The sequence below is a fragment of the Homarus americanus genome, unplaced genomic scaffold (genome assembly GCF_018991925.1).
Source record: "Homarus americanus isolate GMGI-L3 unplaced genomic scaffold, GMGI_Hamer_2.0 scaffold30535, whole genome shotgun sequence".
NCBI classification, from domain to species: domain Eukaryota; kingdom Metazoa; phylum Arthropoda; class Malacostraca; order Decapoda; family Nephropidae; genus Homarus; species Homarus americanus.
Genome location: NW_024732440.1, coordinates 132614 through 145264, shown reverse-complemented (window position 1 = coordinate 145264; position 12651 = coordinate 132614). Strand labels below are relative to the sequence as shown.

At 40.0% G+C, this 12651-nt stretch overlaps 2 protein-coding genes across 2 annotated transcripts in view; one reads left to right on the top strand and one right to left on the bottom strand.

Annotated features, from left to right (window-relative positions):
• Positions 1–1831: 1831 nt before the first annotated feature.
• Positions 1832–8310, bottom strand: LOC121868709 (2-oxoglutarate-dependent dioxygenase htyE-like). Its single transcript, XM_042369551.1, has 8 exons — positions 8056–8310; positions 6742–6799; positions 6434–6555; positions 5682–5797; positions 5420–5592; positions 5002–5189; positions 3100–3210; positions 1832–2820 (listed from the first exon to the last, which is right to left on the bottom strand). The coding sequence occupies exons 1-8, from the start codon at positions 8302–8304 to the stop codon at positions 2638–2640; spliced, it is 1200 nt and encodes a 399-aa protein (XP_042225485.1). The 5' UTR covers positions 8305–8310; the 3' UTR covers positions 1832–2637.
• Positions 8311–8624: 314 nt separating this feature from the next.
• Positions 8625–12651, top strand: part of LOC121868711 (2-oxoglutarate-Fe(II) type oxidoreductase ppzD-like) — a 9611-nt gene continuing 5584 nt past the window's right edge. Inside the window, exons 1-4 of the mRNA XM_042369554.1 lie at positions 8625–8650; positions 11514–11571; positions 11757–11878; positions 12509–12624. Of these exons, the coding sequence (XP_042225488.1) occupies positions 11517–11571; positions 11757–11878; positions 12509–12624 (293 nt within the window). The 5' untranslated portion in view covers positions 8625–8650; positions 11514–11516. The remainder of the gene's footprint in view (positions 8651–11513; positions 11572–11756; positions 11879–12508; positions 12625–12651) is intronic.

Below are 12651 nucleotides of genomic sequence, written 5' to 3'. Positions count from 1 at the left end.
ACACGCACGGCCGAAGTGGGCCCCACAAGAACAAAGGTGCAGCGGGTGGCGTAAGAAAAGCAGCAACACAATATCAGAACGCATGCTTCTGCACTAATATAACTGCACTCAGCTTAATTCTGTACACGTCTTCAGACAACCAGACTTGTCTCCACGCTAAGAATATGTGTTTACCTCTGCCTTCACTCTACCTTACAGCATGTCTTCACTCAATGCATCTCCTGTCACCCCATTATACCTGCTTCTACCCTTCCAAACTCCCACTCACCTTACCTGGCTTAAGGGGAGGTGCGAGGCACGAGAGAGAGAGAGAGAGAGAGATCCTTGTTGATGTTAATTTATCTCTGCAATATGTTACAGACACTACAAGTCTCATAAAATATCCCGATAGTACATTTATTTATTTAATCTAGTTTTTGTACATGAAAAAAATCTAAATAAACCTTTCAAACAAATTGACTCTTACAGGTCAACCATTCATTGTCAAATAAACAATGACAAATATTACATAATCCTCTCAGAGGTCAGTTAAACACTGTATAACTATGATAACGTTAGAAGCTGAAACAAGAGATAACAGCCTCGTGATGTCACTTTCTAGACTTGTGTTAACTGCTGCGCATTATCACCATAAAGAAAATAACTATTGTCGTAAAACTAGCACAACATTCTTAACAGTTGTTTGTGTCCAGCACAGAGAGAGAACAACACAGTAAGAATTGTTCCTGACGGAGGATGACTTGCCGTCCACACATATTGCTGTCACCGTCACACCTTCGTTCGTGGAAACCATTACCAGTGTGTCCTGGTTCTTCTAAAATGACCTTTGCTGTATTTGATCAGGTTAATTAAATCAAATTTCCCCCCACACACTCATCATTCTGTCACTTTATGTAACTTGCTGACAAAACCCATGACCCTTCAGGGTTCTACGCCCTGAATCCGTGAGTCATAAAGGCAAGCATGAACTCCGCATGCTCCCAGATGGGCACGGTAAACGCTTCTGCGCTTCACCTTGCACAGGATGTAAGGGGGTGCCCAATAAACTAGCCCCCTCCGGGGCAATCTAAAAAAAACCTAAAAGAAACCCCCAAAATTTTCCACCAAGACGCAAACAAACACACTACAACACTTATGTTCTTTTAAAGTGGTGGATTGGACCATCTCGAGTGGATGCTACATACCGACAGCCTTCACCACCTGGTCTTGCATTATTATACCAAAACAATCAATTAGTTGGAACTGAATCCCGGCAGTGTTAAATTGTTCCTTTTACCTAAGAAGACTGGATAAGCATTACGAGTTCCTTATCCCCAGCATCAGAATTAAGTAAAGTTAGTAAGCCACGAAATACTTCATCACTTGGCTCAGTCCAGCTTTTTGTCTTAGGTCGGTTTAGTATTATAGGACCATAGAACCTCACTCTCTTGTAGTGGCAGGTTATCCCGGCAGGCAGAGATGTTCGTCTCGATAGTGGAGTAAACTGGCGACTGTGTTCAGCTTGTGTTAATTGTTGTCTCTCAAGTTATGTAAGAACAAGAGTCACGTCATCGTCCCTCCTATCAAGTTTTGGCCAAATCTTTTATCACTTTTTAATTATCTTAGCAGAGTTTTTTTTAATTGGTTACTAGCAAACAACTTGTCTCTTAATGCTCCCAAAACTCACTTCAGTATATTGTATTGCTATTGATGTAGTATATTAAAATATATAAATATCATAAAGAAGGCTATTGGGAGTTTACTGATAACAATTGTAATTGAAAAAAAAGTAAATTCAAAGGTAAACTTTCAATTCAACGGAAACTCTTCATAGGATAAAAAAATGATTGTCTTCCCAGTTATGATTGACTGTATATTTTTATATAGTTTGTCTCACCCATGTCTTCATTATTGTAGAGTTACATGCAGGGGATTGGCTCTATACCTTCTACAGATACTACAGAAAATTGTAATAATAATGTTAGGAGGCAGTTACACTGATGCACTGTAAAAGGCTCAAGGTCCATAATATTTATGTGCTGAAATCTATACAATTTGTATTTAGTCGACTTTATTTAAGTCCAACTGTCACTTTTATTAGTGCTGTGAGTGTCCACCATATAAATACCAGATATGAAGGTCATTTAAGTCCACCTAAACCACAAACAGATATGTGAAAGAGGTTTGTTTCATACTCGTCATGTGATGAGTGGAACAACTTTACAGAATATTTTAGAATAATAAGCAATAAGGTAACATTTAAGGAAACACAAAGAAATATATACTTGTCACTCTTAGTAGTATGTATGTATGTACAGTACAAACATACTTTGCAGTCCCGAACAAAAGTTAGCTTCCTCCCAAAGTGAAGCAATATCGAACCCATATGAGATAAGATTGCACATCAGCACCAGGCCACCTTCAGATTTTTAATAGGATTAGCCCACCAGGGCACAGGTCAATAATAATTTTTGTTTAACTATTTCCTGATTAAATTTCTAAAAAAATGAGTTGATAACACTGTATCATGTAGGTGTAGGTGTATTGAACCTTCCTGGGGTGCAGGCCTCAACATAAACTGAATGTCATTAACGGTTACCCAACTTCTCCAAGTAGTGGCAGTTAGCCGTGGAGAAGATCGCAGTCCTAAGGAAGTTGTTAGTAGTTGTGGGACTTCCTGAGCTTGTAGAATAGGTGGTCCTTGACCGTGATGGGCTGGTGGCTGCTGGAGCCATCGAGGGGCTTAATGAGAACTGAGTTGTCAGGGTTGATGAAGAAGGCGATAGAGTGACGAGACGCCTTCCGTTGCAGCTCCTCTTTGGGGATCAACACCCGGTGCTCCTGGACACACACATATATTAAAAAGGGTAATATTGTTAATGGCAATCAAACCTACACAAATGACAACATGAAACAGCAGCACACACAAGATGAAGATAAGATTCACACAAAAAATGACAAAGAGGAAGATTAAAAGTATAAGAGAAAAAAAAGAGCAAAATAGAGACGAGGAGAAAAGCGAGGAATACAATATACACTCTCAAGTATCCACACTTAACATTTCAGCCAGCAACAGCCTCACCAGGTTCCAAGAGCCAGCACCTACAGCCAGAAACTCACCGTGGCGAGGAACTTGTCGGCTGTCCAGAACTGTAGGAGGTCACCCACGTTTACCAGGATGGTGCCGGGCACAGGGACTGCCTCCACCCATGACCCTCCGCGTTCACGTACCTGATGGAGGAGGAACTGTCACCAAGGCCAGCTTAACACCCCCATCAACACTGATGCCAGAGTGGTTACCAGGCGAGAGAAAGAGAGAGAGAGAGAGAGAGAGAGAGATAAGATTTTATGAGAGTAAGGGAGAGGGAGAAAATATAGAAAGAGATGAGACACAAAGGAAAAGGACACAAAACAAAGAAGAGACAAAACAAAATATAAAGGAACATGAAACAAAACGATTGGAAGATCGAAGACTAATTCATTGGGAAGTTTCTTTATTTATTTTGTCATGTATTAAAACTTCTAGTCAACAGTTTAGGGTTTACTCAGAACTTCCAGAGAATGTTTAGTGAAATATGTAATTAAGAGGTTAACTAGAAATTCCTCTCATGAACAAATTAGTATTGTGTTCTCAGTGAATTTATCTATCAGAAAAATAGTAGTCAGTAATTCTCAGATATTAAATATGGGGAAGCTAGTTAAACATGTATAAACATTTCACTGCTCATAATTACATCAACTGGGTAGGCTAAGTCATGACAAAACGCCAGTCCTACAGCAGGTATAGTAAAATGCACAAAACTATAAAGTAATAATGGTCACAATAGACACAATGATAAGAGCACTGTTGTGGTCCCGTATAATGGTACTCATAAAAGTATTTAAGTAATAGTCTCAGACCTGGTGCCACTAATGTATGCCACATTCAGGCTGTTGAAGGAGGGAGGAGGAGAGCAGAGAGTAACAGCAGAAGCACTTGGGTTGAGCCCCAAGATCTATCAACCTATACTACTATTTTCCAATTTCCTCACTTTTCTTCTTGCACTATCCACCAACCCCAGTCTCTCTGAAGTCCACCATCAATCTTCAAGTCCAGTTCCTATACTACCAATCTATGCACTAACGGATCAAGATCTCTTTACACTTCACCCATCGATTCAACTCGATTCTATTCCAAGGAATGAGTGCTCGAGAAGCAGGTAGACAGGGCCTTATATGGGCCTGGATCGTGGGGAATCGTGGCCTTGTGAAATCACATTTTGGATATGTGACGTTGATTGACTGATAGGTGAAGCCTTCTGCCTCGAGAACTGGTAATACAGAGGTGGGGAGGAGGACGCCTGGATGATTGGCGCCTGTGAGTAGGCAATGTTTTTCCCACTAAAATGAGATGTTGAGACGTGACAATTTGTTATGCATTTTGATTGTAATGTCAGCAGCTGACTGAATATAAGTGTAAAAGTGATCTTATTGAAACAGAATGAAGGAAGAGAAATAAAAGCAGACAAGTGGATCAATTAGTAATATGAAATAGGCATCCCTCCTTATCCAAATGGGCTAGAGTTGTTGAAAGCAGTTCCGTTATCAAATATTCGGATAACAAATAAATGTCGGAAAAAAGATTTACTCCCCACGCAGCAAAAATCAAGTATTTTATTATCCTTTGAGGTAAAAATTATTTAGTCCTGGTTTATTCTTCTCCTTTTCACAATTACCGAAACATTATTAAAGGTACTGCTCCTAAAACAAATCTTAAACTATATAAAATGCATCTATGGATTTAGTACAGTACATTATCTTACAATGACTTTCCCCGTTCTTAATGCTTAATTATCTCAATCTTGGTTTCAATTATCACAAGTTTGCAGCAATGGTGGAGGTGGCAGAGGAATCGCCACTATACTTGGATGCCATTGTGTACACATTCATAGAAGGATAGCATGGATAAAGAGAGAGCACTTCACTCTAAAAGCTAATTTACACCTTTTTTTTAACACAAAATATAGGATAAGAAAATCTGACCTGGAGGCCACCCATGTTGTCCTGGAAGAGTAGCGTAATGGTGCCGTAGTCAGTGTGGGCTCCACAGCGGATGGTGTTCTCCGGGATGGTGTCGGGGACAGGCGGGTAGTGCAGCAGACGCAGACAAGTCAAATTATTGTCTTTGCATAAGCCTTTGTGAGCCGAGGTGAATAAGTTCCGTTCTAATCCTAAGGAAGGCGAAGGTGAAATTGTTAGGAATCCGAGATTCTTTTCCTATTTCTAGTTATGTCTGTCATAAGACCGAGGCAAAATGATTGTATACATCAGTGCCATTCTTTTTACTGAATTGTGTACTAGATAAGTGATCCCTCTGTGCTTCTCAAATTCAGAGACGTAAAAAACAGGAATAAGGAGGAATGGATTTCACGAATATTAACAACTATCAATATGACTTTACCGAGGCTGTGAGCCAGGGCAATAAGGAGCCTGTTGGTGAGGGTTGTGCAGGACTTGTAAAAGGATGCCGCGGCTGGTCTGAGAGATGGAACCTCCACATCAGGGAAAAGTCCATCAACTCTACTCAGATCGTAGGCCTCGCGCAGCTCATGAGACATTTCCTTTGTATCCAATCTGAAAAAAAAAATTATCTATCGATTTTATTTAAATACATAAATATAATTTTTATCAGATTATGACGAATCAGAAGTGTCAAAGCCTACGTTTCTCTGTCTACTGCCACGTATCCCTGCTGTTTCTCTGGGTCTCTCTGGTAGCGTATCTTCGTCTCCTCGTCCAGGTTGAAAAAGGTGGCACTTGACTTGAAGAGGTGGTCCATCTGCTCAACAAATAACATGATATAGATAGCATGTCATGTACGGTTAATGTTAAGCAGGGGTTCTCTGTTACGTTATTCCTTAAAATAAAACATTTGATACAATTTTTATATAAATCTTGGCAGTAAAATAAGAACGAATTTGTGTGTGATAATTGATATACAGTACTGTACCCACCTCTGAAGTTGTGAATTACGCGAAAGCGCTTGGGAATTTCGTGTTTTCTTGTTTCCTATGTGGTTATGAGCATATGTACTGTATAAGATTTCAAAGAAATTATCATACGTGTGTGTGTGTGTGTGTGTGTGTGTGTATTCTTTGATCTACAGATACATTATGGAGCACTCTTTATTTTCTTACTGTTAATAAAATTATCTGAATAACAATAAAATAAAAATAAAAATTAGGGAATATTTTTCTCTATGATCTACCATAATGCAAATAAGTTAAAGAAAATATAAAAAGGAAGCTTCCTGACAGACCAATGTTGTTACCGGGGGCCAGATATCACTGGAGCTGTAACTAGAGTGACAAAATACACTCTGGTAACACTCGAGTGACTGAAGCTTGCAAACAATATGGTTTCTTCCTTTTGGTCAACCAAATACTGCCTCTTACTGTAGGCACACAGTGGTTACCTGGTCGTCAGACACGCCGTGGTTGGTGAGGTACACGAAGCCAATGTCAGTGAAGGCGTCGTGCAGCTGTCGTGCCACCCGCTGCCACTCCTCCTGACTGGGCTCCTCGTCATGCATCAGACCTGTTGGTGTGGGGCGGCTCTTATAGGGCTCAGGCCTAGCTGCCTTGACGAGAGAATGTTACCCTTGACGGATTCTCGTTTGCAAACAACAACAGCAGGTTAAAGTTTAATGGAGGTTCACTCGACATGGTTTAAGAAAAAGGTTTTATCTTGTAGTGATTTTATGAAGAGATGGAGGTGACTCACCTAGTTGGCCCAGGTCCACCAGTGGGATCCTTCTGCCGGGTGTAATGCCCTCCATCTTCTGCAGTGTAAACAATGTACACTATAGTGATACATATTATGGCTTCTCTAAGTTCTCTTTCTCCTTATCCTCAGTAAATATTAACAATCAAGAACTTCTACAAATTTATCCCAATTCTCACAACTCAATATGGAGGAGGCAGGTGTCACATTACTGTCTTTCCCTTTTCATTAATTTAAGTTGAAACTGGTTACTTTTTCTAACCCAGAAATCAGCGCAAAATAATATTCCCTGCTAGGATCTGACCGCCGGTACAAGTGGCTTTGCTTCACGAGCAGGTGTAGACGGGTGGGACCTGGGACGGTACCCTGCAATTTCCGGATTATCACTGAAGGTGAAAGGTGATACTGGTGTTCCCAGGTCAATGCACCTTTTCGTGAAAAATGATGAAGATATAATGGGAAGATTTGAGAATATGGAGAAGAGAATTATTTGGACGGATTACAAAGCTCTAAAGTTGGAAGTGTGGGTGAGCTGGGGGTCACTTAATCACCACAAAAGTTGTAAGCAGAAAAATGGAATTATAAAATATTAATACTTATAGTATAAACACATATCTAGAGAGTTAAAGTAAATTTATTATAAAGTGGTTGGAAGTGTGGTTTATAAGCATTAACTTATCAAAACACAATGACCATATGTAAAGTTGGCACAAAAACATACACTTATTTAATCATTACCAAAGCACAATCAATAAGAGCATTAGGCACTACCTGGTGATGCAGGAGGTGGTTATCAGTGTCAGGGAGGGCAAACAGTGACAGTCAAGTTTTTACGGTATTCTTACCCCGTATGTCGTAGGATATTAATCTCGTGATATGTGTCAGATAATAAATGTATTATTATCGGATACAGCACATTTTACGTCGCTAATATGTAATAAGCATTAAGGGTAAACATTCTACAATTATCTCGATATATTTGTAATGTTGTTATTACTCAGAAATATGTCTGCTTTAGCTTCAGGTAAAAGAAAATACAGTATAATGAGCTTAAAATCCCCTTATCCCCTGTGTTATGTGGAGATGCTTCTTGAAGTGAAGTTTTATAATAAGACATGCGGGGAGAGACATCCTGATCACCTCTCCATTTTAATAGCTTATAATAAGAGTTCCGAATGTGTACGTGGTGGTTCGGTCTCACCTGGCCAGGTCTCGGTGAAGCACAACACCAAAGTAAAGAGCCGCTACGCCTGACTAACTACATACAGTGGAAAACAATGTAAATCATTATGGCGATAGAGGGTGAATCCATACCTGTTGGTACCGGTGCTCGGGTGTGAGTGAGGCAACCACACAGCCGAGCCTGCAGACCGAGGTGGGTTGTGGCCAAGAAATAAGCATGACGATCTTATTTTTCTTCAGTTCCCCGATTGTTGCGTTATCTAGTAGACAAGAGCTAAAACCAAAGCATAAATGGAAAGCGAATATTTTTAACAAACTGCTATAAGAACATAAGAACATAAGAACATAAGTAGTCTGCAATAGGCCGGTTGGCCTGTGCATGGCAGCTCCTGTCGAGAGTTACTACCACTCTCTATCATCCATGAATCTATCTAGCTTCCCTTTGAAACTTGCAGAATTAATGTTATCGACGTGTATATTCCACCTTTTCCTGGCAAGCTCAACCTCTGATTAGATTATATGAATAGACATAGGAAATTACCCTGATCAAGAACACCGGAGTTCATAACTAAGTCTACAGTGATCCAAAATGATAGAGAAGTTATGTTGTTGGTAAGATCGACCCTTCTGGTATGAATATGGAGGCCCAAGCTGCCCCGCGGGTGCACATATATACCTCTACACGAGGGAGAATCACGCATTCCTGACTTCCTCAACGTCTCTCCAGGTATGTTAACGTGTGTTCCCGCCGCCTATTAATTCAGTTTAACTTAGTCAATTTTGGTGAATATCAGTGCTCATGTGTTAACATAGTGAATTCTGTGCCAATTAAGTCGAGTAACGTAGAGATTTAGATATTGTCTGAACCGTTGCCAGGCGTATGTTTTGTATAGTTGAAGTTAGACCTTTACGCATTCGTGACTTCCTCAACGTCTCTCCAGTGTGTTGAGCTGAATACTCATCGGCTAACGTGGGGCGGTAACCGGGTTGGACGATGCCGTTGATTCGACAGGACTGAACTGGGAAGTCCGTTTCCTGCAAATCAGGCACCAGCTCCCCGGGGCGTGTGTCGGTCTACAACCGACCCCTAACAGCGATCTTCATTTGTTGTAGAGACCAGCGTTACCCTGGGGCACTCCTCACAGTCACATACTTTTACTTTTTACTTTTATCCTCTTCGCCACTGATCGGCTTGTTAGCCGCTTGGGCGATCGGTCACGACTCTTTTCCTTTATATTCTTCACCAAAAGGTCGGCTCGCTAGCCGCCCGGGCGATCGGTCACGTCTCTGTCACGCACTGTTGGCAAATACTGGGCATGCACCGGCTCCTGAATGTACCTGAACCCGCTCCAGGCCTAAGTATTATGGTACCTTGTTTGGGGGATAACTAGCAGAAATATAGAATCCCAGGTTAAGTATTGAACCACTGAATGAGAGTTAAAAGTGCCATGTTGTTCCTTGTGAATTAACAGGAGGTATTGTATGTTGAGATAATTGTGGAGTTGTCCAGTGTGCTATGTATTCATTGGTAGTGACCATGAAATGATAATCTGAGAGTATAATGATATAACCAAGAAGTGAAGAGTTAATTTGCTACTTGGTAAGGTAAGACCTGGGGGTCCAGTGATATCTGGTGTATACCCAGTACTGAATATCATGTGGCAGAGTGACAATACCACAATTGTCGATTGAAGTAATAAGTATTTGGAGGTATTTAATGAGGTAATAAGTTCTTGAAGTGTTTGATGACTTAAGAAATAAATTGCAGTTCTGCTTTGTCTGAGTGAATCTAAGATGCATCTTATCCAATCACTGTGTTAATAAATATTGAATTAGTAATCTACGTCTACGAGTATCACCACTCTATCCTTTCCCACATTGGTTCTCAGAAAATAACTAACTCACGTGCCTAGAAGCTCGCTACCTAACAGTTAACTAAGAGATGTTATATTCTAGAAAATCCTGGGTGGTGGCAGGCTACCGTTGTAAGTATAATAAGTGTGGTAATAACAAAGACATGGTTTCCCAGGTTAATCCATGGTTTAGAATATAACTAGAACAAAATATATGGAAGAGATTATAATATATGAAAGGAAATGAAAAGAAAGAACATTGACTTGGAAAATATAAGCAGAGAAGCATACAAGCTACATATATAAGAATATAAGGTATATAGAGATAAAGAACATATAAGAATATAAGCAAGAATATATAAAAGTAAGTATGTATGTAAAGAAGTGAAGAAGGATAAGTATATAAAACCGGATACTCATTGAAAAGAATAGCTGGATGGTAAATTATTGAAAAGAGAAAACTCGGCCCGTTACACCAACAGGTATGGATTCACCCTCTATCGCCATAATGATTTACATTGTTTTCCATTGTATGTAGTTAGTCAGGCGTAGCGGCTCTTTACTTTGGTGTTGTGCTTCACCGAGACCTGGCCAGGTGAGACCGAACCACCACGTACACATTCGAAACTCTTATTATAAGCTATTAAAATGGAGAGGTGGTCAGGATGTCTCTCCCCGCATGTCTTATTATAAAACTTCACTTCAAGAAGCATCTCCACATAACACAGGGGATAAGGGGATTTTAAGCTCCTTATACTGTATTTTCTTTTACCTGAAGCTAAAGCAGACATATTTCTGAGTAATAACAACATTACAAATATATCGAGATAATTGTAGAATGTTTACCCTTAATGCTTATTACATATTAGCGACGTAAAATGTGCTGTATCCGATAATAATACATTTATTATCTGACACATATCACGAGATTAATATCCTACGACATACGGGGTAAGAATACCGTAAAAACTTGACTGTCACTGTTTGCCCTCCCTGACACTGGTAACCACCTCCCGCATCACCAGGTAGTGCCTAATGCTCTTATTGATTGTGCTTTGGTAATGATTAAATAAGTGTATGTTTTTGTGCCAACTTTACATATGGTCATTGTGTTTTGATAAGTTAATGCTTATAAACCACACTTCCAACCACTTTATAATAAATTTACTTTAACTCTCTAGATATGTTTTTATACTATAAGTATTAATATTTTATAATTCCATTTTTCTGCTTACAACTTTTGTGGTATTAAGTGACCCCCAGCTCACCCACACTTCCAACTTTAGAGCTTTGTAATCCCTCCAAATAATTCTCTTCTCCATATTCTCAAATCTTCCCATTATATCTTCATCATTTTTCACGAAAAGGTGCATTGACCTGGGAACACCAGTATCACCTTTCACCTTCAGTGATAATCCGGAAATTGCAGGGTACCGTCCCAGGTCCCACCCGTCTACACCTGCTCGTGAAGCAAAGCCACTTGTACCGGCGGTCAGATCCTAGCAGGGAATATTATTTTGCGCTGGTTTCTGGGTTAGAAAAAGTAACCAGTTTCAACTTAAATTAATGAAAAGGGAAAGACAGTAATGTGACACCTGCCTCCTCCATATTGAGTTGTGAGAATTGGGATAAATTTGTAGAAGTTCTTGATTGTTAATATTTACTGAGGATAAGGAGAAAGAGAACTTAGAGAAGCCATAATATGTATCACTATAGTGTACATTGTTTACACTGCAGAAGATGGAGGGCATTACACCCGGCAGAAGGATCCCACTGGTGGACCTGGGCCAACTAGGTGAGTCACCTCCATCTCTTCATAAAATCACTACAAGATAAAACCTTTTTCTTAAACCATGTCGAGTGAACCTCCATTAAACTTTAACCTGCTGTTGTTGTTTGCAAACGAGAATCCGTTAAGGGTAACATTCTCTCGTCAAGGCAGCTAGGCCTGAGCCCTATAAGAGCGCCCCACACCAACAGGTCTGATGCATGACGAGGAGCCCAGTCAGGAGGAGTGGCAGCGGGTGGCACGACAGCTGCACGACGCCTTCACTGACATTGGCTTCGTGTACCTCACCAACCACGGCGTGTCTGATGACCAGGTAACCACTGTGTGCCTACAGTAAGAGGCAGTATTTGGTTGACCAAAAGGAAGAAACCATATTGTTTGCAAGCTTCAGTCACTCGAGTGTTACCAGAGTGTATTTTGTCACTCTAGTTACAGCTCCAGTGATATCTGGCCCCCGGTAACAACATTGGTCTGTCAGGAAGCTTCCTTTTTATATTTTCTTTAACTTATTTGCATTATGGTAGATCATAGAGAAAAATATTCCCTAATTTTTATTTTTATTTTATTGTTATTCAGATAATTTTATTAACAGTAAGAAAATAAAGAGTGCTCCATAATGTATCTGTAGATCAAAGAATACACACACACACACACACACACGTATGATAATTTCTTTGAAATCTTATACAGTACATATGCTCATAACCACATAGTTAACAAGAAAACACGAAATTCCCAAGCGCTTTCGCGTAATTCACAACTTCAGAGGTGGGTACAGTACTGTATATCAATTATCACACACAAATTCGTTCTTATTTTACTGCCAAGATTTATATAAAAATTGTATCAAATGTTTTATTTTAAGGAATAATGTAACAGAGAACCCCTGCTTAACATTAACTGTACATGACATGCTATCTATATCATGTTATTTGTTGAGCAGATGGACCACCTCTTCAAGTCAAGTGCCACCTTTTTCAACCTGGACGAGGAGACGAAGATACGCTACCAGAGAGACCCAGAGAAACAGCAGGGATACGTGGCAGTAGACAGAGAAACGTTGGCTTTGACACTTTCCTTATTCAT